Source organism: Colobus angolensis, unplaced genomic scaffold (genome assembly GCF_000951035.1).
Source record: "Colobus angolensis palliatus isolate OR3802 unplaced genomic scaffold, Cang.pa_1.0 Scaffold419, whole genome shotgun sequence".
Lineage (NCBI taxonomy): Eukaryota > Metazoa > Chordata > Mammalia > Primates > Cercopithecidae > Colobus > Colobus angolensis.
Genome location: NW_012117588.1, coordinates 561,472 through 589,045, shown reverse-complemented (window position 1 = coordinate 589,045; position 27,574 = coordinate 561,472). Strand labels below are relative to the sequence as shown.

General features: G+C 40.5%; 1 protein-coding gene across 3 annotated transcripts in view; it reads right to left on the bottom strand.

The window, feature by feature from the left end:
- DOCK8 (dedicator of cytokinesis 8) overlaps positions 1–27,574 on the bottom strand; it is a 243,141-nt gene that overhangs the window by 35,842 nt on the left and 179,725 nt on the right. For all 3 annotated transcript variants that reach the window (XM_011956463.1, XM_011956464.1, XM_011956465.1), the window contains 9 exons: positions 23,167–23,322; positions 21,212–21,351; positions 14,070–14,239; positions 10,812–10,951; positions 8,441–8,623; positions 7,948–8,077; positions 6,890–6,977; positions 2,374–2,470; positions 899–1,033 (listed from right to left, as the gene is read on the bottom strand). In XM_011956463.1, the coding sequence (XP_011811853.1) occupies positions 899–1,033; positions 2,374–2,470; positions 6,890–6,977; positions 7,948–8,077; positions 8,441–8,623; positions 10,812–10,951; positions 14,070–14,239; positions 21,212–21,351; positions 23,167–23,322 (1,239 nt within the window). The remainder of the gene's footprint in view (positions 1–898; positions 1,034–2,373; positions 2,471–6,889; positions 6,978–7,947; positions 8,078–8,440; positions 8,624–10,811; positions 10,952–14,069; positions 14,240–21,211; positions 21,352–23,166; positions 23,323–27,574) is intronic.

Below are 27,574 nucleotides of genomic sequence, written 5' to 3'. Positions count from 1 at the left end.
TTCCTGGGAATTTATTGGTGATGAAGAAAGAGAAAATGGTCCTGATAAGGATGAGCAGAAGAATTTTACTTTTTAAATTTAAAAGACCTCATGTAGAAGGCACCAACTGAGATCTTCAATAAAGGGAAAAATAGGCCAGGCACGGGGGCTCACGCCTGTAATCCCAGCGCTTTGGGAGGCTGAGGGAGGTGGATCACTTGAGGTCAGGAGTTCGAGAGCAGCCTGGCCAACATGGTGAAACCCTGTCTCTACTAAAAATACAAAAATTAGCTGGCTGTGATGGCACACGCCTGTAATCCCAATACTCAGGAGGCTGAGGTACGAGAATCGCTTGAACCCGGGGGTAGAGGCTGCAGTGTGCTGAGATGGTACCACTGCACTCCAGCCTGGGCGATAGAGCGAGACTCAGTCTCAAAATAAATAAACAAATAAGTGGAAAAACAATCTGCATGTTACCCCAGGATAATCCTCATTCCTCAGGCTGTGAGAAATTCATTTCTGACCTTCCTGGCATTTTATGGCATGACATTTTGTAAGACTAATGGGAGTCACATAGAGGATTTAATCTCACTCAGCAGAGATTTACAGAGAGAGAGAGTGAAATTGCTAAGTCACTCAGTTGATCTCTGCTCTCATGTCATAGACCTTCAGTGAATGGCCATTTTAAACTTCTAGAGTTAGGTCCACATTTCAAGTATGGGAGCCACTGTTTTTCCTCTACATGGTGGCTTCCCACAGAATCAGGGCATCTGCTTTCTTCCTAGGAAGACTTAAGACCTTTACTGTGATGCCACTTAATACGCTCTGTGAGTTTGGGTCCACCTGAAGAGAGAAGTGTGGAGCTAGATGAGAATCTTACTCTTAACTAAGAGGAAGAAAACAAGCATCCCATGTTTACCTTGGCGATGAGAGCACGGAGTGTTGCAAAGCAGTGAGTCAGGTAGGTGGTACTCTGATCACAGTTCAGAGAATTCACCAGCACCCTCAGAACACCTCCCAGCAGGCTGTCTTTACAGTCCAGAGCTGAGCTCGCCTAGGGGAATGGAAGAACAGCATTATTGAACGCCTGCACTGTGCCAATGAACTGGATGTTCCTGACAATTAGCTCAGTAATGCTGATGTTCCATCTCCAGTGGTGAGTCTTAAGAGTTTGGTGAGCCACCACGGGTATCATCCATTAACCATGGGAACGGAAGACCTATTTCCAAATGGCTTTATTTCAATGCTTCCAATAAGTTTGGGATTTCTAACTAATTCTGGGTGCCTAAATGAAGGGATAAGGCCCATCTCCCTCATCCTGGGTCACATCTTTTGGAAAGTTCTTTCTTTGTGTACAAGACATAGCTCTCCTTATGGGATTCAAAACACAATTGTGGGCTTCCCAGTACAACAGGGGCTGCTTGGTGGCAGCAAGGTTTCTAAATAGAAGCTTGCTTATCAGCTACAGAAGGACTAACAACACCAATACAATTGAGGGCTAGTATAGATATTTGGCACCTAATACTGTGCTATATAAAGATACGATGAATGTGATACCAAGCATTTAAGTTATCAAAGATATCAAAGTCAACTAAAATATCACATACTTTTTGTGTTCATTTTTTTATATGATTACTTAGATTTTAGACAATTTAAAAGTTAGAGAATTAAGATTTCACTGTGTTTCAACAATATTTCTTCTAGCCCTAAAAGCAATCCTGGACCTACTCTAATGAAGGACTTCTCAATGGAAACACGTAAGAACTCATTTTTCAGGGTAATTAAAAACTCATTATTACCTAGACATCTTGGGAATTTGTGGAAATATCACAGAGAAGATAAAATTAGTATGATACAAAGTGCACAAAGCTATATTTTTCTACAGTAGGGATGGCAAATTTAGGGTACAAATGACTTTCCTTAACCAATTTAAGTCCAAAGAAGACATCATTTATCAAATTTAGCACTCTTTTTACCTAGCCTAGTCATAATCATAGCTCCCATATCCGACAGTGACCATCATTCAACTGGAGTTGACCCATCAGAAAAAATTCTAGTTACCACTACTGTTCTAGATACTAAACTATAAGCCCAACATCCACATTATAAACTTGGTACATACTCACACAGATTTAACCAAGAGGGTCAGTTTGTCAAACACCTAACCCTCTCCAAGTAAGCCCTAAGTCAAAGAAGCCAGAAGAATGTTGGGTATCTGTGAAATTTATAAGGTAGACACTGTTGCAAATAGTAAATTCACAACTTCATTTTTTAAAAAAAGGTACTATGTGATCACATTTATGTCTTTCACAATTTTGCATTAAGAAGTCCTTATTCAATTCTAGTAAACATATTCATGGCAGACAGATCAGATTGGGTGTTTGTTTTCCTCACCTGGATAATATTTTCCTGCATATCCAGGATGATTAAATGTGCTTCTGTAGCCAGGTTGCCACTGATCAAGGCTTCTTGATCTAACTCTGCCTTTGTTCTAGGAAACAACAAGAGGTCAAATTAAAGCTCATGTCAAACCTGGCCAGGTTCCCCATGATGGTAATCTATGCACCAAGGTGTAAAGGAATCTCCAGAATAGTCAACCTTGAAATGAAAACAGAGCAACCGGCCCTGAGTAACTATAGTGTAAGTGCCTTCTGTGATTTATGTCTTGTTGAAACAACCATCTAGGTAAGGTCACCTGGTCATCCTCAACCCCATTATTATTAATAATGATGATGATGACAATTATAAAAATAACACTATGGGTAGAGAAGCAGTTATTAGTTGCTACTAGCAATTAAGCTCTCCTATCAGGTTGTTGCCTAAAGCCTCAGGGCTATGGTTGTATTTCATGCATGAAAATCATTTCTAGATCTGAGTAAGGGGAAGCCCCTGGAACATGCGAGAGAGAGTGAGACTGGATGTGATGTGAACTTGGCAGTGATGTGGCTGGGTTAGGAAAGGGTGGGGCTTCAGAGCCGGGTCAGGGGAGAGTCAGTCTCTTAAATCCCCAAAGACCACTTTCTTGAGGTTGCTCAGCCAAGTGTGTGGGGTCTTTCGTCCTTTTCCATTGGGAAGCAAGACTGTATTCCTGTAGGGCAGGTGATCTGACATCCTGTTGGACATTACTGGTCACTGCCCACTTGGGAATGGGAAATTGCCTGGTGCTTACTCCTCTATTAGGATTCACTTTAAGGAATCAGAAGGGTTTTTTTTGCTAGCCCATCTATTCTCACGAAATCTAAGTGAAGATGTAAAGGGACATTTTGTATCATCATCCAAATCTAGTTGCAAGGAAAAGGAGGTATGAAGAATTGACTTTACCAAGATGCCTCAGTAGCCAAGATGTTACCACAGGGTTGGGGTATCATTATATCAGCTCAGATGTCTTGGCCCAGGGTTACCACTTAGCTGTTCTTGAGTCCCCTTAACCTAATGATGGGGACATTGCAGCTGCTTATATACCACCGAGGACTCAAAAAATAAGCATTTCTGTGTGTTTTACATGTTTTCATGTTTAGGATAGGCTCTCTGGTCCCAAGGTACTTGACATTTTTTCTCATTCTCCAAGTGATAATTTATGTGTAAAATAAATGAAATCTAAAAGTTCTTTTTTTTCCTTAGAGACAGGCTCTTGCTCTATCATCCAGGCTACAGTGCAGTGGCACCATCATGGCTCACTGAAGCCTTGAACTCCTGAGCTCAAGTGATGCTCCGCCTCAGACTCCTGAGTATCCAGGACCACAGGCATGAGCCACCAAATTTTTATATTGTGATAAAGTACATATAACATAAAATTTACCATGTTAACCTTATCATCCTTTTTGATTAATTGACTGCTAGTTCAGTTTTAAATTTAGAGCAATGCTGTCCAGTAGAAACAATGGGGGCCACATATGTCATTTTATATACTGTGGTAACCACACTAAAAAAAAAAAAATAAAAACAAGGGAAATTATTTTTAATATATTTTGTTTAACCTAAAAGATCAAAAATACTGTCTCTATGTAAGCAATATAAAAAAATTACTAGTGAAATATTTTACATTCTTTTATTCACAATAAGCCTTCAAACTCTGGTGTGTATTTTTCACTTATCTTGATTTATTATCTCAATTTGAACTAACCATATTTCAAGCATTTGATAGCCACATGTGGCTAATGGCTGTGGTATTGGATAGCACAGATCTAGAGTGTCCTAATCTGTTTTTTCCCCAAATTTTTGTATTGTGATAAAGTACACCTAACATAAAATTTACCATCTTAACCATTTTTAAGTATACAGTTCAGTAGTGTTAAGTACATTCAGATTGTTCAACCATCACTACCACTAATCTGCTTTTTTAAAAGCTTACCATCTGGCCAGGCGCAGTGGCTCATGCCTGTAATCCCACCACTTTGGGAGGCTAAAACAGGTGGATCACTTGAGCCCAGGGGTTTTAGACCAGCCGGGGCAATGTGGTGAAACCCTGTCTCTACAAAAAATACAAAAAGTAGCCAGTTGTGGTGGTACACACCTGTAGTCCTATCTACTTGGGAGGCTGAGGTGGGAGGATTGCTTGAGGCCAGGAGGGTAAGGCTGCAGTGAGCTGTATTGTGCCACTGCACTGCAGCCTGGGCGACAGAGTGAGACCTTGTCTCAAAGAAAAGAAAAGCTTACCACCTATTCCTTTAAAACAGTGGATTTGGTGGCAATAGAATCGACCCGGGGAGTTTTAACAAATACTGATTTCTGGGTCCTGCTGGAGTTTCCTGTTGAAGTAGTTTAGGGTACCACTGGGCACTGACGGTTTTAAAGCTCCCCAGGTGATTCTAATGTGCAGCCTAGGTTGACGATTACTGCTCTAAAAGAAACAGAGCCAACATAATTGAAAAATGATCAGAAAGAGGGTGAAAGACACTACTATTATAATTACAAATTTTCCAGGTAGGTAGGTGGAGCAGTTATAATTTTACTATGGTTTCCCTTTAAAAAATAAAAATCACAAAGCCCCTGAGAATTTGCAGATGTGAATCATTAGCTCTGATGACCAGCAGCCCACCAGGTAGTGCAGGGCTGAGAACTAACCCAGAACAAACTGGAGGCCATGCATGGTAAGGACCAATATTGTGTTGCTCCTGCAAGCCAAAGGGAAAGGTTTTCCAAAACACCAGTTTACACAGCCCAGGCAAAACAGGCCTACTTAGGGATTTTTCTTTTAATCTAGTAAAGTAGATGAGCCAAACCACCTAAGCAATTCTGTAGCACCCACGGCATGCATATTTTGTAGCTGTTGTTCATTGCCCAAAGTAGAATGTATGGACTCTCAGATCCAAATATTTCATAAATCAGTCCCGGGAATTTAGTGCAAGAATAACATACACAAAGCAAATAGGCATGATACCAGCAACTGGGTCCAAGTCACAGCTATAATAAAAATATACTTATTTATTGAATGTTTTAAAATAAATTTGACTCCCAAAAGTCCCATAAGTGAACCAGAATGATTCATTCTTGTGGCAACAGCAAAGATACTAACTCACATTTATTTACAGAACAGCACTGCTAATCAAGTCTTCTCCATACCCCCTTTGATGGGTGCTTCATCACCCACGGGGTATCCTACCTTGTTAACTGTGTGTGAGGGGTGATTTTAGCTCTACAACGTTTTGCTCAGTGAACCCTGGGACTCATTAGGCTACCTGTGGCTAAACGGTATTGGAAACATGTGCTATCTAGTCAAACATACATACTTTTAGCATTTATACGTCTAAATTGTTGCATATATAGCAATGCACATCAATATATCTATTCATCTATAGCATACATTTTGATCCAAACAGGTTTTTTTATTCTTTCATTTCTTTATAATTGTTTTCTGATAACAATATATATTATAATACACATCTACTGTAGGAAACACAGCAGAGTATAAAAGAGAAAACATCAATTATCGATATTCCCAGCACCCAAAGAAAACCACAATTAATATTTTGGTAAATTTGCTTCCAGCCTTTAAAAATACATTGACTATATGTCATCAGAGATTTGAGGTTTTTTTTTTTTTGAGATGGAGTCTCGCTCTGTCACCCAGGCTGGAGTACAACGGCACGATCTCGGCTCACTGCAACCTCTGCCTCCCGGGTTCAAGCGATTCTTCCTCCTCAGCCTCCTGAGTAGCTGGGATTACAGGCATCTGCCATTATGCCCAGCTAATTTTTGTATTTTCTGTAGAGACGGGGTTTCACCATGTTGGCCAGGCTGGTCTCGAACTACTGACCTCGGGTGATCCACCCACCTCAGCTTCCCAAAGTGCTGAGATTACAGGTGTGAGCCACTACGCTACTCGAAAACCAAGTGTCTGCCCTGCCTTTGTTCATTTAACATTATGTCATAAGCATTTCCTCATGTCATTAAAATGATTTTGAAATATTTTGATGGCAACCCAACTTTTAAACATATTTTCCTATTCTGGAGCATTTAGAATGTTTTCAATTTTAAAAAACAACTTTAAGTAGCACTGACATAAATATCTTTGAATGTGTATCTTGTACACATTTCCAGAATGGAAATATCGATTTGAAATTAGGTGGTCCTAGGCACTGTGTCCTGCTTTCTCTATTTCCCTGCTATTCTCTATTTCCCTGTTACCCTCCCCACAAAATCAGTTACTTTTATTAAGCCATCTGAGGTTGCTAAAGAAATATGAGTTTTCTTTAAATGCTTATCAATGTGACAAATTTTTAAGAGCTGAAAACCACAACTCCCTATATTTTGGTTATCCTGGGTCCCTGGATGAATTGTATTTACACAGATAATGATGTTTCATTTTCCCACCCTTGGAAGGATGCAATTGTTTCAGTAATAAAAGTAGCCTGGGAAAAATAGTTTTGGACTTTAGGTAAAAGTAGCACAAAGTTGCTGAGTGACTCACTTATCTAGCTTCTCATTAGCTTGCCGCCAATGTGTCTGCTCTTTCTTCCATCTCAAATTTTCATTTAGGCCTGGAAATCGGTCGTTCCCTAGGAGTTAAGAAATGCATGATAGGAATTTGATTAGCATGAAACCCTTCAAGATAACCAGAAGTTCATAACAAGCTCAACTGAGAGGCCTCAGCACCATTTCTCAGGCTAATTAGAGTCCATGCAGGTTGCTGGTAGGAGACAAAGTCACCATGCTTATGTCCAAGTTAGCCTGCTCTTTGATTGATAGACTAGAATATAAGAAGAACCTCTGCCTTTCTGGAGTGTCAGAGAGACATTTCTCATGAGCAAAGGATTCCTGTGAAACTCTGGAGCTTACTGAATTATTGGGTACAAAAAGTATGGGTGTCAAATGAGGGTGCCTGACCACCACTGAAAACTATGAGCACCCTCCAAGTTCCCTGCCACTGTGTCCCTTTGAATACAATAAGCTGTCACTCTGTTTTACTTTGAGCATGGTGAATAAGACTGAGGGTACTTGTGGATTTCATTCTATTCAAGTTCAGCCTTTTTGAGATCATGCCTCCTCTGGTGGAACCCTTGAATGACTGGGACACTGAAGCCATTTCAGGGAATTGGTTCCATTCTAATAGTGCCCTGAATGATTGCAGGAGATGATCTTGGGCCCAGAACTGTTCAGTTTCTTGACCATGCTCTGAATAGACTAGCCAAATGTCACATAGAAAGGCCTCAGCCTTGAGGGAAACACCTTCCACCTCATCCATGACTGACATTCTTAGAGGTGACCTTTTACCATCAACAAGTTTTAATTAAAAGATGTCATTTGGTGCTGTTTCCAGGGTTCCTATGATCGTAGAACAGCACTTTCCCTCAAAGTCACAGGGCTAACACAAATGTCAGGCACAGACTCCCAGAATCTGCTGTCTCTGACACTACTGTAAATATCTCAAGAAAGTAATGGTTTCTAATCATGTTGGGAGGACATTCCTCCCTACAAACAGTGAGAAGACTGCTTGACAGAGAGCAGGGAAGGGCCAGTTCAACACACCTGGAGCCCGTCGGCGCATCATCTCCCCTCTGGCCCCTTCTCCACGGAGCAAAGCCTCTTCTAGCCGGGCCTTGACATCCCTTGACTTCTGCAGGACTTGGGTACTGACTTTGTCAGAATTCTGTTTTCCCTGGACAAGACAGAGGTAGGAGGACATGTCCTTTGGTGAGATCCCGTTGATGTGGAGAATTACCAAAACAGTACACTCCACAGTGATGCCAGCCAGGTTTGACACGTGCTACACTGAGATGCTGTTCTGGGGAATCCTATGGCCAAAACTCTGTTAACAGAAATGGGGTTCTTTCTGCATAAGGCAGAGATCCTTTCCCTGTGAAATGATCATATCTATACCTACAAATGGGTTATGGATTTGAATACAGAAATGAGCAAAATTAATGATGCCTCCATGGCCCAAACAAAGGGGATGAGTGACAAGACAGAATTGCACTTGAGAGATAAGAGCTGGTATAAAGTTGTGCCACTCTAGACTTACCTTATACTCAAAACATAAGACACAGATGAAAAGTAGGTCTAAAATCCTGTTGAGCTGCATTGATGGCAGGTCAGCAATCCACTTCCTAATGAGGCTCTGATCAGCATTTTTCATGATCCAGAGGAAGCAAATCATGAGGTTGCGAGTAGTGTCCGCGTTCAGCATGTTGTACTGCTTATAGGGCTGGAGGGAGGCAGATTGGGGGGTGGTGGCCAGGGAAGAAGTCAAGCAACAGAAAAATTTGAGGCTTAGCAGTCAAGCAACAGAAAAATTCAAGGTGTTCTCTTAGAATACCATGACTGTACTTCATTGCTAGGCTGGAGATCTGTTTCCAGGAGCCCTGCCTTTCCTAGGCAGGGGAAGCTGTATTCTTTGTGTAGTGCTACTCAGCAAAGGGGCTCACCTGGGGCAATATTTGAGCTAGGCTTTCAGCACGTATCTGAGTACCTCTGTCTTAGGAGCAGTGTGGCCTGGTGATCTGCCCTGGGCCTTGATCATGCATGCTGCAATCCCAGTGATACAAAGAGGCTTTCATGCTGCTAAGATCTCCAAGTATTTCTCCTTCATGCTGGACAGCAGAGGATTAGACTTATAGGGGAGAAGGAAACTGGCTGGGTGCCATGAATAACCTTGCTGTTGAAGATTTAGCTCCTTTGTTACATAGTGCAAAGTATAACATTAAGGGTCATGAACTGCTCAGCAAATTAATCAAATCCATGTTTGTGGAGTTCTCTGTAATGGAAGTTTAACCATAATTTATGTTTGCCTGGGGCTGGGGTGTGGGGGTTCAGGCTATTTGCTTTAATATTTTGGCCACAAGTATTCATTTTAAAGTGCTGAGCACACTCTCTGTTACTCATCTCATCAACACAAACAACAATAATGAGGCTGCACCCTTGGTTCATGCAGCGTAGCTAATATCCAGTGGAATGTACTGGTGAAATTGCAATGAGGAATTTGTGGGTATGGGAGGGAAATGTTAGTTTTGGATGGAAATAATAGAGGTTATAAAGCAAGTTTAACTTAGTTATTCTGAGTTTGTTGACAAGAATAAAGGAAATTTTGAGATATAACCTCACAAGGACTATGTTCTAACAGGTGAACTTTGGGCTTTTGAGTTTTTCCCTTAGAGGCAAATAATGTAAAAGGCATATACCATCTCAAGCAGGAAACTTTGGTAAGATGGATATTAGAAAGGTGGCGGTCATAAAACACAGTATTTCTCCACTGTGATTTGACATCAGTGATGTCAAATCTCAAATGTCTTTTCTCTGTGTCATCTTCCTGCCTCACTGCCCCCTCAGTCCGCATGGGGATGGGGTTTGCTAAGTGCTGGAAGGAAGAGAAGAAAGTCATCCAGCATGAAGAGTTAGGTCAGGATGCTGCTTTCTCACAGGAGAAGCAAGTTAAATTCTCTGCACATCTATATCCTACATTGAAATGCAAAAGTAAATGACATTGGAGAATGCAGTGCTGGCTTCACAAGGGATAGTCAGAGCTCATCAATGAACAGAGATGAACCATCCCACCTCAAATGAATCAGAGGATACATTCCCAGAGGAGCCCCTCTTCAAGCCCACAGAGTCCATGCAAAAGGACAGAGCCAAACAACCCTCCACAGGCTCCCTGTGGTCCTAGAAAAGCTGCAATCTTTGGCTTAAGAAGCCCTTACACTAAGCTACCAGCCTCCTTCAGTCTTCTTTCGGAGGCATAACACACTATGAATTACAAACACATAGAATGAACACAGCCTAAGTCTCCACTCTCAGGGAGCCTTGGTTTGATCTCCTATGCAATGATTTCAGATTTCCCAAGTTTTCCTCTTTTCTGGTTTCTTGAACTTGAACTCAGCACCACTGGCACTGCCTGAATTTGATCTGCACATCTCTTGCTGTTGCCAAAATCCTTTTTGACTTGTGTGTGCCTCCGCTGCCAACCTCACAATGATTCTTTACAGCAAAATGAGGCAGAAAGCATCAATGCTTGCTCTAAGCTGAGTTCTCCCATCAGAAGATGACAGGAGAGGCTGGGCGTAGTGGTTCATGCCTATAATCCCAGCACTTTGGGAGGCTGAGGTGGGTGTATCATCTGAGGTTGGCAATTTGAGACCAGCCTGGCCAACACGGCGAAAACCCGTCTCTACTAAAAAATACAAAAAAATTAGCCAGGTGTGGTGGTACATGCCTGTGATCCCAGCTAATCAGGAGGCTGAGACATGAAGAACACGGGAGGCAGAGGTTGTAGTGAACTGAGATTGCGCCACTGCACTCCAGCTTGTGCTACAGAGTGAGACTCTGTCTAAAAAAAATAAAAACCAGATGACAGAAGACGCGAAATGAAAAATCAACCAGACACATGTGCACCAACATACCAAGGAAGACAGCACTATTCCACTTGTTTTCAAATTGAAATGATTCCCTGCTATGGCCAGAGCCACATTCTGGTTAATGGCACCAGCTCCTTCTTGTTCTTCATCCGAGCCACTGGTGCGGTATCTGCGAGTATCTACAACTGCAATGAAAACATCATTTGTGATGTCAAGTCAGACATGACATTTCCCTATGTCCCCTACCCAATAAGAGACTGATACTTCTTAGTCACTAAAGTCAGAGTAATTTTAAACCTAATGTTTAGCATTATGTATTTGCTATCATCTATAAGAAAATACAGCAGGCTAAGAAACGAGACAATGTCTAGCACAAGATTAGGCTAGAAAGTAATTTTTCAAATTGTATGAACAAAAAGTTTTCAAAACATCCATAATAGTTTCCTGTAACATAATTTTTAAAACTTTATTATCTATTCTAATAACTGACATTATTTTAAATAATGACCAAATAGAAGAAACCTACAATTGCAGAATTAAGCAAGTACCTTATATAGAATAATAAGCTATTATCACAAGTTCAGCAACAATTTGTTATATTTCAAATGTTTAAAATGAGTATCAATCTATTGTATCTATGTAATATAGACATATCCATATTTATAGATAGGTCTAGATGTATGTAAGCAAAAAAAAAAGGATAAACCATTTAAAAGTCTGGTTTTTAAGAATGCTACCAAGTATACAATAAAATCTATTAATATTTCAAGCAGTTCTGGGGAAAGTGTGGTAAAACATTCACAACTGATTGAATCACTGATGTTTTACTAAAAACTCATGTTTTTCTAGACCTGTCGACATTACAGCGATCTGGGCCTTCAATTATTTAGAAAAATTTAAGTGTAAATAACATTTCTTCCACTAAAGTTGTGTAAACAAAACCCAGTTCTTATTTATTTATTTGTTTATTTATTTTTAGACAAAGTCTCACACTATCATCCAGGCTGGAGCGCGGTGGCACCATCCCCACTCACTGCAATCTCCGCCTCCATCCTCCTACCTCAACCTCCCGAGTAGCTGGGGTTACAGGTGTGTCACCATGCCTGGCTAATTTTTGTATTTTTAGTGGACACAGGGTTTCGCCATGTTGGTCAGGCTGGTCTTGAACCCTTGACCTCAAGTGATCGGTCCACCTTGGCCTCACAAAGTACTGGGATTACAGGGGTGAGCCACCACATCTAGCCAAAACCCAGGTTTTAGAAATAATCATTAAAGCTATTGGGATTTTAAACAAATGGTTAAATAAACAGCACATGGAAATTATGCAAGACGTGATAACATTATCACAACTAACATAGAGATACATTCTTATTTCCCCTTAATCGCCATAGGGTTATAGTTACAAGAAAAAGCAGGAAAGATACAAACATGTGCTGTGCAAAATGCTTTCACAGAAGTTCTCCAGTTTCATCTTTATCGTAACCCTAAAAGATAGGCCTTGTTATCACATTTTTACAGTTTACAGAGGAAAGGAAGGCACGGATAAGTTGAGCCTTTCAATGGTCACTTATATTAATAAATGGGGCTGGAATCTGAATTCAGATGCATCTTTTTGAAAGACTATATTCTTACGAGTTTATCAACGTGAAGATTCTATATTTAATAGACGTACTATGTAACCTATAACAATAAAATACTTTTCACTGTTTTTCTTTCATCAGCTACATCATGACCATAAAGTTCAATGCATATACAAAGAAGTCTTTGAGGTTTAAAAGGCTCGGAGAACAAATGTTGAAAAGTTCTGATTCCGAGTCACTGATATGGAACATTCTAATTGACAAGAAAACTGTGGAGAATGTGTGCTAAAGTGGTTCCTGGATTTGGGAACAAGCAGGCTCTTGAAATGGAACTTTTTAGAAACTTCTCAGCGCAGATTCTCAAAATGGGCTGCAAGTCACCTGCCATGCTCGGCATTATGTCTGTAAATGTTAAAAACAACTCTGTTTTCAGTTCCCTGCAATCAGGAGCTACTAGAGGAAGCTGCTGACCTCATGGTGCAGCTTGCTCAGCCCTGTGTGCTGAGTTTGTTTCTGTCGTTTCCTTGCACTCTTGCCCCAAGGGAACTCCACAAACCCTAACCCCTGTCTCAACATTTCTCTTCCGAGTTACCCCGTTAGCAGTTTGCTGGAGGATTTTTTTTCAAGAAAGGAGAGAATTACTTCCACAGGAATACTTGCTTTTCATTTTATGATTTGTATGAATTAAAGACTATAGGTGTTTGGTCCCATTTTCATGAACTAAATACTTGTCACCGTAATAATACACTAAATAATTTAGTCACACATGACACTTTCCATATGGAGGTGGGAAAACCTGGATGGTTCCAAGATTTCAAGGATGACTACCTGTGAGGAGGTTGGGCTCAGGGAAGCATTCCCCAGATCCCAGCACCCTTCAGCTGCCAAGAGAGCAGCACGGACATTTCCAAAACTTCTCTTGAGCTGGAGGAAAAGCAAGAACTACTCTGACGGGATAGGAATCGTGCGTGTGTGTTTGTGTGTGTGCGTGTTTGTGTGCACACACATGTATGTTGTGGAGAGGGTAGGCCAATGGACTGCCTTTCTCAAGTCAACATAAGAAGTTCTTCTATTTGGGAGGATTTTTTTCCTCTGCATTCCTTAATCCACACTGTAATTTGTAAATAGATTCAGGGGTTTCACAAAACCCCTTTAAGACAACTTATCCTTTCCTCTTGTTGCTAATCTAGAGATATTAACCTCAAAATTAGCCACTTACTGCCAAGGGCAATATTTCTCTGCTATGATAGAATTTTCTAATATTGACATATGCCATGATTTGTTTTTGCATGGAACAATTATTTGGGTTCATTTGAGACTGCTTTTTTTCTTACATATTCATAAAAGAAAAGGGAAGGAACACCTTTATTTCAAGTTGTTAGAGCATGATCTCCAAAGGGAGTAATTCTGTTATTATTTCATCCTTTGTGGTGTATGGTTTATAAAGTTCATCCCATACCAGCAGATCAATGAATGAATAAACGAATTCATGAAAAAATAAGTAAACAATTTCTAAACAAAAAACACATTTGGGGCTATGTGCCTTTTTTTTTTTTTCTTTAAATGGATTGGGGCCTGTGTTAAAGGGGTTTGGAGACCATTGTTGTGAAGAATTGCTCATATGAACATATCAGCACTGGAACAAATGACAGAGATCTCATTCGGATGGGGCATTTGGCAGGGGTCCCCATCAATCCAAGAAAGAAAACAGAAGGGCCATTACCTGTAAAGTCACAGAGCTGTGGCAAAGCATCCAAAATGATGCCAACTAAAGGCAGGTAAAGGGCAGCGATTTTGACCTTCACCTCTGGTTTGACACAGCGTGGGTCCAGGTCATGAGAACTTAGCAGGCTGTGGATGGCACTGACAGCTTTCCTTTGTACTTTGCTGATTCTGTTGGCACAACACAGGAATCAAGAGGTTACGGTGAAGGGAAATTGACTAAAGAGCTCTTAAACAGTCAAAAGTGATCAAAATCCTCCTAAGCAATGAGGTGACTATGAAAACCAAGCAATACAGGATAGAATTACATTGAATCCAGAAATAGACTGCCTGTGTTCTAACCCTCGGTCTGCTCTTTAGTATGATGTTTTCAAGTTCATCATATTGTAGCATCAGTATTTCATTCCTTTTTATTGCTAAATAATATTCCATTAGTGAATTTTATTTATCCATTCATCAATTGATAAACATTTGGATTGTTTCTGCTTTTGAGCTATTATGAGTTACGAATATTTGTGTACAAGTTTTAAGTTTTACTTTTCTTGGGTACATACCTCAGAGTACATTTGCTGGCTTGTATGGTAACTCTCTGTTTAACTTTTTTTTTTTTTTTTTGAGACAGAGTTGCTCAGGCTGGAGTGCAATGGCATGATCTTGGCTCACTGCAACCTCCACCTCCTGGGTTCAAGCAATTCTTCTGATTCAGCCTCCCGAGTAGCTGGGACTACAGGCACGTGCCACCACACATGGCTAATTTTTGTATTTTTAGTAGAGACAGGGTTTCACCATGTTGGCCAGGCTGGTCTTGAACTCCTGGCCTCAAATGATCTGCCCGCCTCAGCCTCCCAAAGTGCTGAGGTTATAGGCGTGAGCCACCATGCTCAGCCTCTGTTTAACTTTTAGAGGAATCAGCAAGTTGTTTGCAACGGTGGCTGCACAATTTTACATTCCCACCAGCAGTGTGTGAAGACTTCATTTTATTCTTGCCAACACTTTATTACCTTTTTTATTATACTCATCTTTGTGGCTATCAAGCGGTATTTAATTGTGATTTTAATATGCATTTCCCTGATGGCTAATGATGCTGATCACCTTTTCCTGGTCTTATGGCCATATCTTCTTTGGAGAAATGTCCATTCTGATCTTTTGCCCTTTAAAAAAAACTGAGTTATTTGTCTTTTTACTACTGAGTTGTAAGATTTTAAAATGTATATTCCAGATACAAGTCCCCTATTAGGTTTTTATTTGCAAATATTTTCTCCCATTTTGTGGGCTGTCTTTTCATTTTTTTGATGGTATCCTATAAATCACAAAAGTTTTAATTTTACTGAAGTCCAGTTATCTTTTTTTTCTTGTTACTCATACTTTTGAGTGCGTCATATCTAAGAAACCACTGCATTTTCTAAGTCTATGATGATTACCTCTATAATTTTATGTAACAATTTTATAGTTTTAGCTCTTACATTTAGGTCTTTGATCTATTTGAGTTAATTTTTGTATATGGTGTAATATAGGGTCCAACTTCATTCTTTTGAATGTGGATACCCAGTTTTCCCAACACTATTTACTGAAAACTCTATTTTCCCCCCATTGAGTTGTTTTGGCACTCTGGTCAAAAATCAATTGACTATAAATACGAAGATTTATTTTTGGACTCTTAACTCAATTTCATTGATTTATATGTCTATCATATGTCAGAACCCCACAGTCTTGACTACTTTTGCTGTATACTAAGTTTTGAAATTGGGAAGTGTGAGTCCTCCAGTTTTGTTCTTGTTTTTCAAGGTTGTTTTGGTTATACTGGGTCCCTTGAAATTCCACATGAATTTTAGGATCAGTTTGCTAATTTCTGCAAAAAAAAAAAAAAAAAAAAAAAACAAGCTAGAATTCTGAGAAGAACTGCATTTAATCTATGGATCAATTTGGGGAGTATTGCTATTTTAATAATATTAAGTCTTCTGATTCATGAACATATGATATCCCTCCATTTATTTACATCTTTATTTCTTTCAACAGTGTTTTGTCATTTTTAGCGTATAACTCTTGTATTTCTTTTGTTGCATTTATTCCTAAATATTTTTTCTTTGTGATGCTATTTTATATGAAATGGTTTTCTTAATTTCATTTTCAGATTGCTCATCATAAGTGTGTACAAACACAATTGATTCTTGTACCATGCAACCCTGCTGAACTCATTTATTAGTTCTAATAGAGTTTTTTGTGGATTCCTTGAGGTTTTCTATAAACAAGATTATGCCATTTATGAATAGAGATAGTTTTACTTCCTTTCCAATTTAAATGCTATCTTTTGTTTTGTTTTGTTTTGTTTTGAGACAGTCTTACTCTGTGGCCCAGGCTGGAGTGCAGTGGTGCAATCTTGGCTCACTACAACCTCCGCTTTCTGGGATCAAGAAATTCTCCAGCCTGAGCCTCCCAAGTAGCTGGGACTACAAGCACAAGCCACCAATGCCCAGCTAGTTTTTATATTTTTTGTAGAGATGGAGTTTCGCCATGTTGCTCAGGCTGTGCTCAATCTCCTGGGCTCAAAGCGATCTGTCCACTTTGACCTCCCAAAGTGCTGGGATTACAAGCATGAGCCACTACACCTGGTGTAGATGTCTTTTGTTTTATTTTTTTGCCTACTTGCCCTAGATAGAACTCCTAGTATATGTTGAATAGAAGTGGCAAGGGTAGACATTTTTGTCTTGTTCCTAATCTTAGGGAGAAAACCCTCAGTTTTTCACTAATAAGTGTCACATTAGCTGTGGATTTTTCATAGAGGCCCTTAAGTCAAATTGAGGAAGTTCTCTTATTTCCTAAAAGGAATGTTGAGTGTTTTTTCTGTTTTGTTTTGTTTTTTTTTTAATCAGGAAGGGTTATTAGATTTTATTAAATGCTTTTCTTTGCATCTACTGAGATGATTGTATGGGACTTGTCCTTTATTTTATTAATATGGTACATCAATTGATTTTCAGATATGAAGCCTATCTTGCATTCCTGAGATAAATCCTACTTCGCCATGGTGTATAATCCTTTTTATATGTTATTGGATTCAGTTTGCTAGTTTTTGGTGAGGGTCTTACACCTATATTCATCAGATACTAGTCTGTAGTTTTCTCATGATGTCTTTGTCTGGTTTAGTATAGGGTAATGCTAGCTTCATAGAACAAGTTAGGAAGTATCCCACCTCTTCCATTCCTTGGAATAGAAGACTAGAAGTTGGTAAAAAATTAGAATTAATTCTTTTAAAAATATTTGATAGAATTCATCAGTAAAGCCCCCCAGGTTTGGGCTTTTATTGTGGGAAGAATTTAATTTTTAAAATTTTTATTATTATTATTATTATTATTATTATTATTTGTGATAGTTTTGCCCTTGTTGCCCAGGCTGGAGTGCATTGGCATGATCTCAGCTCACTGCAATCTCTGCCTTCCAGTCTCAAACGATTCTCCTGCCTCAGCTTCCCGAGTAGCTGAGATTATGGGTGTCCGCCACCACACCCAGCTAATTTTTGTATTTTTAGTAGAGACAGGGCTTCATCATGTTGGCCAGGCTGGTCTTGAACTCTTGACCTCAGGTGATCCACTCGCCTTGGCCTCCCAAAGGGCTGGGATTATGGGTATAAGCCACTGCGCCCAGCCTAAATTTTTAATCTGTGTGGGTACATAGTAGGTGTATGTGGGAAGTTTGATTACTAACTCAATCTCTTTACTTGCTGTAGGTCCATTTGGATTTTCTCTCTCTTCTTGGAGTCAATTTTAGTACTTTGTACCTTTTAAGGAATTTGTTCATTTAATCTAGGTTATCAATTTGATGGCTTTCAATTGTTTACAGTATTCTTTTATAATCCTTTTTATTTCTGTAAGGTCTGTTGTGATATCCCCTCTTTCAATTATGATTTTAGTAATTGAGTCTTCTTCCTTTTCTCTTGGTCAGTTCAGCTAAAGATTGGTGAATTTTGTTGCTCTTTTGAAATAACAAGCTTTTCACCTTGCAGATTTCCGTGATTGTTTTTCTATTCTTTATTTCATTTATTTTGGCTGTCATCTTTGTTATTCCCTGCCATCTGCCTGCTTTGAATTGTTTGCTCTTCTTTTCCTAGCTCAGAGTATATTCTTTTGACATTTTCAGACCATGTACACATATTTATTAGACTATCCAAGAACAGTATATTAAAATTTAAAAATAGGCTGTATTTATACCCCCAAAGAAATGAGTTCTAATGCCCAACCAAAACCACGCACAGTCGTGTTCACAGCAGCTGTTTTCATAATAGCCACAAACGGAAAGCAGCCCAAATGTCAATTTACAGTAGAGAAATTATAGTAGACAAAGGAATATGACATACAGTTGAAAAAAAATGAATCCTAACACATGTGACCACCCTGAAGGATCTCACAATCACAACAGTCGGCAAAAGACTATGAAATTCAGTAACAGGCAATATTAATTTCTGGTGATAAGAGTCAGAATAGTGGTTACTTGAGGGGGGCCTGTAACTGAGAGAGGATAATGGAATATTATATTTTTGATCTGACTGGTGGTTATTCAAACATATTCACAGGAAATATTAATTGCACTTTACACTTAAGATTTGGATCCTTTATATAAATTATACTATAATAAAAAGTAAATAAAATATATAGTGGAGTATCTGGAACCTAGTCATAGATGTTCAATTTTAAAAATCTACATTTTTTTCTTTCAAACAAAATAAGGCTACATCAGAATTCAACGTTATATAGAAAATATTAACCAAAATTTTAAATGACTCAGATTCTTGCACTGTGGCTAAAGTAAGATAATTGTAAATTGCATTTCCAAAGTTGCTTTTGTTCTAAGTCTGTGGCCTCGACAATGGGTTGTGTTCTGAATTAGGCATTGCAATTTGCTAGCTTATTAAAAGATGATAGACAATTTCTAAATGCTTGAAAAATACTGTGGATTTCACGACGCATGGACATTTGTGGATATACCCAGGTGTCACAGATCTAAGGAAAACCCAGTGGAAACCTTAGGAAACCTTAGGAAAACCCTTAGGAGTTCAGGTACTGAGGTGTGTCCCTCTAGCCCTTGCCCCATGGATGCACATGTGTTGGCAAGTCTACTAACTGTCTTGGAAGCAAAAAAAAAAAAAGCGCTAATCAATAGAAAGTATTATTGAAGCATGACATTGTTCTGAGGTTTTAGCTCACATGATGAAATTGTGACAGTATGTCTAATGACTTTCCAGGAGAGTAACTGACAACCCAGCAACCAGGGATTATTGTGTTGCCAAAGGAATTACACTGTAACTCACTTAGGGGAGAAAAGGTACTAAGAGTGTGTGTGAGAGTGTGTGTGGGTATGTGTGTTTGTGTGTGTGTGTGTATGTGTGTGTGTTTGAAGAATATATCCACATGATTAAACATAATTACAGGATTATCTCTGAAAATACTCTACCCTGTTGCTAGTAATATAACAGCAACAATTTTACAAGGAATCCAGAACAGACGTCAAGGCTGTTTCCAGCTAGAATGAAAACAGAAAATAGAAACTACACTATTGTAAATACTAAAGATTGTTTCTAGAAATCACTTAAACTACTGCTATTAAAGGACAACAAAGAAAATGTATGTACATGTTTGTGCGTGAAGGCAATTTTCTTTGTGTTCAAACTTTCTTCTCAGTATCTTACTTATTAGCATATGTGTTCGGTGCACTTTTTGTTGCTGTGGAAATTTATGTTAGTTGTAAGGTAGAACATTCTACTGAGATAATTGGGGGAAATTTAGTTAGAGTTGAGAAGATTGAATTGAAGCCATGGAAAGTGAAGTTCTCAAAGGATATACTCAGGACCAGGTTATCTGGAAGGAGGCAGAATTGAGAGCTAAGAGCATGAGATTCCCCCACACTACCCTGCCAGGAGACAGACATACAGTCACTTAAGCAGTGTCAGCATGGGTACATCACTTGGGATGCCTGTGATCGCTGCAGTTGCACAAACTCGATGTGCTCCTGTATTTGTTTCACGCAGGAACCTCCTGTTTCCTTCACTAAATTGTAAACACTTTGAGAGAACTTGAGAAATTCCATTTAGACAAAAATACATCCATAACATACAGCAATGCTACCATTAATTAGCAAACATTATTCTGGAAACTTCTTTAGCATAGGAGACATGGGAACAGGTTCCCTGGCCAGGGAGATGGTTTGGTATAGGAGAGTGGGTCCTGGGAAGGGACTGGGAAGACCATGGCTTTAGATTTGGTTCTCTGTTATGGAATAGTGGGCAAGTTCCCGCAATTCTGTATGCCTAATCTAAATACCAGAAGTGTTGAACCTCAATTACTTTCCAATCCTAATCATCTGTCAATCTGAGTCCCCGGATGGTGAGCTCTAGAGGGACAGGGAATTTTGTCTGTTTTGTGCACTGATATATCTCTGATGGAATCTAACACCTAACTGTGTCTGTCCCATGGAAGGCATTCAATAATTGTTGAATGGAATGAATAATATTTTAGAAGGCTTTACCTTTTTCAGTCTAATCAGGTAGGCTGTGGGTTTCTGATTCTATGAGCTCATGGAGCACAGGGAGAGAAGGAAAGAAGGGGGTGGTCCACCTCTCTCTCTGTTGACTTCTAGACTAGATACTGCCACATGTCCCTGAGTAATCAGATAGATAAGAGGTAAAAGGATTCAGAAGCCCTGGATGTCTGGCGTCTCTTGTCCTGAGAAGCACTGTTTGCAAGAAACCTAATCTGGGCACGGGGCAGCTGCCTTCTCAGCAGCCATTATTTCCTTAATCAGCATTGAACCAAGTGACATCTTGTGGTTGCCTCTGTATGCTATCCCCTTTGTTAAAAATGGCTTTGTTCCTAGGGAGTTCACTAATCAAAGCATCCTTGGGAAATCCGCTTTAGTAGAACTGGTAAATTCCACTCAGATAGGTGACCAAGAGACGTCGTTTTGTAGTTCTTGCCCATCCCTTGTGCCTTTCTACATGCCTATGGGCACCACTTGCTCAAGACAGATGTTTCTACTCCTCAGAACTGGTCGACAGTAGAGTTTTTTTTACCAAGTGTGAGAAGCTGGACTGCAAATTTTATTAAGGAACATCTTTTTTCTTGGTTTCATCTTTCATTTTAAATGCCAGAAACATACCCTTCCCCTTCGGCATCCAGGGCAGCAGCCAGTTCTGTGAAGAGGAGCCCGGTGAGGAAGTGCTGCTGGCGGTACTCAGAAGTCAGATCGAACATGCTGGCAATCTTCTGGTCCTGGAAACTGGAGCAGGAGCTTGAGTTCTGCAGAAATGCAAGGAGTCATTTTATGAGTCACAAGAACTGGAATGAAAATAGTGATGGCTAGCGTTTACTGAGCCTTTGCCCCAGCCAGGCTTTGTGAGTCCGCCCCAGTGAGGTAGGTACTGCTGGTGCCAGATAAGGCAGATAAGGAAACTGAGGCACAGAGTGGTTACTGCACTTTCCCATCCCCACAGAGAGAAGACTGCCCAGCGGGAAAGATGAAAATAAAGTACCCAAGGTCTGTTGAAAAATGAATGACTCTCCCTTCCCCACCTGAAGTCAAAAGCTGAAGATACAAAACCTAGGATAAAATCTGGACAGAGAAATAAGAACCTTACCCAGTCCTGGCTGGCAGCAGGCAATTCCTCTATAACCAAATGTCCCCTTTGTTTAAGACCCTGCTTACTTAGGTACCTTCTTTTTTTTTGAAAGACAGAGTCTCACTCTGTCACCCAGGCTGGAGTGCAGTGGCATGGTCTCAGCTCACTGCAACCTCCGTCTCCCGGGTTCAAGCAATTCTCATGCCTCAGCGTCCCAAGTAGCTGGGATTACAGTCACACCACCACGCCTGATGCATTTTTATATTTTTAGTAGAGATGAGTTTTCACTGTGTTGGTCAGGCTGGTAACTCCTGGCCTCAGGTGATCCACTCCCTTTGGCCTCCGAAGGTGCTGGGATTACAAGTGTGAGCCACCGTGCCTGGCCTCAGCTATGCTTGTGAATTTGGCTTAAGCACATTGTCAGACTTTTGCTGGCCTGGAACTACAAGTGATGTCAGGAAGGGAAGCATTAGATTTACCAGTCCTCGGTAATTCGTGTCCTGTATTTGTATCCTGGGAGCATACTTTATATTTCATTAAGAGCATCTAAAGTGTCTTTAAAAATCCTTCACGGTTTTGTGAGCCTGGCCCTGGGTTTGGCCACTCCCTGGGGCAGTCGGAAGGGGAAGGTGGGAAAGAAGCTAGGGTAAGCTTAGTCCAGGGAACTTTTAGGACTTAAGCTGCTGGGCAGGAAGCAGCAAAAAGTTTACACAGTTTGAATCGCTGCTTGTGAGTCAGATCTTTCCCTGTTCACAGTAAGACGGTCATGTAGCTAAGATCTGGATCATGTCATATGGCATATAGGGCTAAGATTTTTTGTCAGTTAGTAAGACAGGCCTTCACTTTTGTACTATATCAAGGAATATGCAACAGAAATATAACCTAACAATGAGAAATTTTGCCTGATGCTCTGAGCTACTGATGTGACTATCAAACAGCATGTTCTTAAAGTTATTCCAGAGGACACTAGCCCTTTAAAAAATGTACGAGGTGGGGTGGGGTTTCCATGTCAAATCATTTTGGGAATCACTGCTTATCATGCACACCTCCTCCCATTTCCTCCTCTGTTTCTTGTGCATTTACAATTGACATGAACAAGTTAAAGCCTCTTAGCGGGCCTATTGCAAAGAACATATGGTTTCCAAAACTTATTTACTTTGGAATCCTCTATTTGCTTAATATAATAATTGGCTAATGTCAGACAAAGGAAGATTTGAGACTTTTCTATGAGTTTCTAGATTTCATAGGGCTTACTGGATTCTTTGCTTTACTTAACTTGACCAGGGACCCTTGAGCCTGGGGAGAAACCAATTACTTAGATTGTAAATTCTTAGCTAGTGGTGTAACTTCAGGGTAGCATACTTGATCTGGTTTGAATAGTTTGATTTTTCATCGAATTAATAAGACTAACCTCTATAGGCAATACATGATTACACTGAGCTAGTTAAATGAAATAGCTTGAATAATTCTTTTAGTTAAATAATTCTTTTATTACCTGGGAAGATATGGAAGGACAAGGAGATGTTGGAGCAGTATCAGCATTCATAAAAAAAAGGTTCAGATTGAGGTAATGTTCATGGCTACAGAGGATTCTCAGGAACTCCAGCCTCATGGAAATGAGCGTTGGAAGGTTATTGAGCTTGGCTGACAGCTGGGAAGAAAAACGAAAAGAGGAATGAAACATTTATTATAAGGTAAGTGGAGTTGGGGTTGGCAGACACAAAAATATCCTTTCTCTCCAGATTAAGGCAACCAATTTAATAAAAACTAATGGGATAGTGCAACAGATGGTAAATTCTGCATTACAGGGAAGTCTAATACATTTTCATTCATTACTGTTTCCCTTAGTGATTCTAGCCTATTAGCTGTCCAAAATGAGGATTCTTGTCCCAATCTCCACTTTGTCAAATCTTTAATACCATGGGAAGCCTGTGCTGAAAATCTTGAGGTACATCTTCAGTGTAACATAATTAATTTGACAAAAACTCTTCTGTGTTTGAGAAACTAAAGGAAAGGAGTTGACCTCACATGAGCCCGTATGAAACTAATAGAATATGACTAGATGACTTTCATGCTGCAAGTGTTCTTTCGTAGTTTCTAATTAAAGGCCCCATTGGAAAGTTGTAGAACCAGTTCCCTAGAGAAACGCATCAAACTGTTTAGGAAAGTACATAGTACCTGCAAAAACACTCAAGGAGCTTGTCCCAGAGTGAGAGAGGATGAAATGGAGAAGAAAGAGAAAAAGCTAGAAGAGTTTTTAGGAAAAATCTTCCTTTAAAAAATAAACTATGAAGCAAGCAATGAAAAGCAGACAAAGGTGACAGTCTGGAAGAAACTCCCTTGCTTCCCCCAAGCAAGATGAACAACTGAAAGACCCAGACTCAGAGACAGCTCCTCTAAAGGCAAAGTAGGGGAAGAAAGGGGTGCTGATGCACCTTGAGCCCTTCAATATTTCATCATTTTCACCCCCCACCCCAGCACAGAAATATGAAGGATCATCCTTGTGATGGACATGCCTCCTCTTCACTCACCTCAAGATCAGTTTTCTAAACTATGTATATATAGTTTAGAAATATATATTTTTTTTTTATTTTTTTTTTTGGGGGACAGTCTTGCTCTGTTGGACTGGAGTGCAGTGGCATGATCTTGGCTCACTGCAACCTCCACCTCCTGGGTTCAAGCAATTCTCCTGCCTCAGCCTCCCGAGTAGCTGGGATTACAGGTGCGCATCAACATGCCCAGCTCGTTTTTTGTATTTTTAGTAGATATGGGGTTCTAACCATATTGACTAGGCCAGTCTTGAACTCCTGGCCTCGGGTGATCCTCCCGCCTCGGCCTTCCAAAGTGCTGGGATTACAGACTAAACAATATAATTTAAATGAACACATATTTTCAGCCATTTTACAAGAAGCCATTGTGTTGTGGGACATATTGCCTATAGAATTAATTCATAGTTAGACATCCACTTAAAACAAGTAAAAGTCATTATATATTATTTTAAAACCCAAACATACAACTTCTATGTAAGCACAGTTAGTTACCAGATCCCATAACCTTTCGATGTGCACTCCTGGCTGACTTTGGACCAGTAGAGCCACCAGCACAGTGAAGGGATTCGAACTTGGTCATGTGCCTGTCACTCAGGTCACTCATTAACAGGTGTTGGGTCAAGCCGGCTATCAGAACTTGAACTCACAAGACATGGGCACTTAAAAGAAGGCCCCACTATGGGTATCTTTCACAGGTCCCTTGAGACATCATTAAAGACAGACATTTCAGGCTGGGTGTGGTAGCTCACACCTGTAATCCCAGCATTTCGAGAGGCAGACGAGGGCAGATCACTTGAGGCCAGGAGTTCAAGACCAGCCTGGCCAACATGGTGAAACCCTGTCTCTACCAAAAATACAAAAATTAGCCGGGCGTGGGGGCGCACGCCTGTAATCCCAGCTACTCAGGAGGCCGAGGCAGGAGAATCGCTTGAACCTGGGAGGTGGAGTTTGCAGTGAGCCAAAATCATGCCACTGCATTCTGGCCTGGGCAACAGAGTAAGACTCCATCTCAAAAGAAAAAAAAAATAGACATTTCAAAAATAATTCGAGTGATGTTTCAAAAGGAGGAGTAAGGGACATTCCAAAAACATCCTCCACAAAGGTCAAGACCCACAGTGCCCCTACCCAAGGGATGGGTGTTTACTTAGTGGCACATTGTAAGTGACAGAGAGTAATTGAGGAAATGGATTTGTCTATTGTTAGTGACTATTAAAAAAGACTAAGGTTATATCCATTGCCACAAAGACGGCAGAAAACATAATAGGTTATGTAAGATGATAAAGTCAGGCGACTTTGGAAGAATACAACTTGCTTCAGGTATGAAGTTCATCCTGTGTCTAGAGAGCTGGGATCAATGAATTAAATCACCAGGAATGGGGGTCAGTGACCTTCTGAGGCCTGAGCGCCACTAATGGTGCTAAGTAACATCTGTGGATGTTACCAGCAGACATAGACCACACAATCAGTGGATAAATCTAATCCAGCCTAGTTTTTTTGCAGATGAGGAAATGAATGCCTCAAAGGCTGATGCTCCCAATCACAGAAGTAATTAATGGTGTCCCAGGAATCAGCATGCAGGCTTCTTGACTCCTGGTCTAGGGATCTTTGGCATTTGAGTCAAGGAGAGAAAGAAAAAAAGAACAGGTAACTAAAAGAAAATGAAAGAATTTAAGAAGAAAGATAGTGAGCAAGAGAAAAGAAAGGACAGAGAAAGAGAAAATAAAAACATGGGTTTTGCAGGGCAGGCAGACATCTACCTTGGGTTGCCTTATTTCCCTGTTGGGAATGAAGACTGGCTGTATGTGAGTAGCTAAGCCTGGGTCTGTCTACAGTGATGATCTAGGGTCTCTTTCATATATTCAGCTTAAAGTTTTGAAAACAGACTAACCTGGAATCCTAAATACGGAAGAGGGAGGGCAAGGAGGAGTGAAGTGTCCCTCTGCCTTTCTATTCTGGTGGATCCTGGGACAGAAGATCTGCTGCAGGGCAGGGGAAAGGGCGCATGGGATAGGGATGCTTGAGGACTTCTGATGCTTCCTTAGGATTCTTTTTTTATTATTCTGCTTCCTTCTCAGGACTTCCCTTAGATGAGATTGGGTGTGTTCAGGGTGGTATGGCCGTAGACAGGACTTCCTTTAGAAAAGTCATGTCTTTTTTCTTTTTTTGGAGGGGAGGTGTTATGTAAACAAGTCAAAGATTGTCTCTGTGTATTGGCCTTTGGGTTGTTTATTTCTTCACAGTAGACTGGTGCTGATCCCTTAGTTCATACCAAACTCAAATTTTACCATGACCAGTCATTTAAAAAATAGCCCAAATAAGCAGATTTTCATCCATTTAGTGCCTGCCTTCTTTGCAGATCCCATAAAACCTTGATGGACAGCTGTTTCCTAATGATAAGATAGAGCCTTGCAGATACAGGGCCCTAAGCTGCTACAGCTCTTGGAGCTCTCTGACCCAGAGACTCCCCACTGTGCTGTGGAGCAGCCTCACCCAGATCTATAAGCTTCTGCCCTAATCTTCCTCTTCCCTGTGAGTTCTCCTGCTCCTCTGGATGGTGCCCTCCTCACTGCAAGCCTATGGCTGTTCTCATGCCGGGAGGAGCTTCTGCTCTTATGCAACCCTGTCCAAGTGCTACTCAATGAAGCCTGTATGTCACTGCTTTTTATGGTCCTATCCTTTTCCTTGATCAGCCCTCAAATCCTTCAAACCCCTTAAGGAGGAAGCTTCTTATTTTAAAACTGAGAAAAAAATTTAAAAAAATTAAAAAAAAAATAAAATAAAACTGACGAAATTAGGACCCATAAAATTGGAAAAACTTATCTAAAGTCACTAAGTGACTAACCACAGAGAACTTGATGGTGATGGGAGAGGTGGTGATGGTGGTGGAGGTAGGTAGTGATGATGATGGTGACAATGGTGATGGTGGAAGAAGTGATGGTGGAAGTGAAGGAGGTGGTCATGGTGGAACTAATGGTGGTGATGGTGGAGGAGGTGATAGGAAAGGTGATAATATTGCCAGAGGTGGGCAGTGGCGATGGTGGTGATGGTGGAGAAGACGGTGGTGGTGGAGAAAGTGGTGATGGTGGTGGTGGAGGTGGTGGTGATGGTGGAGATGGTGGTGATGGTGATGATGGAGGAGGTGGTAATGGTGGAGGTGGTGGTGATGGTGAAGGTGGTGGTGATGGTAGAGGAGGTGGTGATGGTGAAATGGTGGTGGTGGTGGAGGAGGTGGTGATGGTGGAGGAGCTGGTGATGGTGGAGGTGGTGGTGATGGTGGAGGTGGTGGTGATGGTGGAGGTGGTGGTGATGGTGGAGGAGGTGGTGGTGGTGGTGGTGATGGTGGAGGAGGTGGTG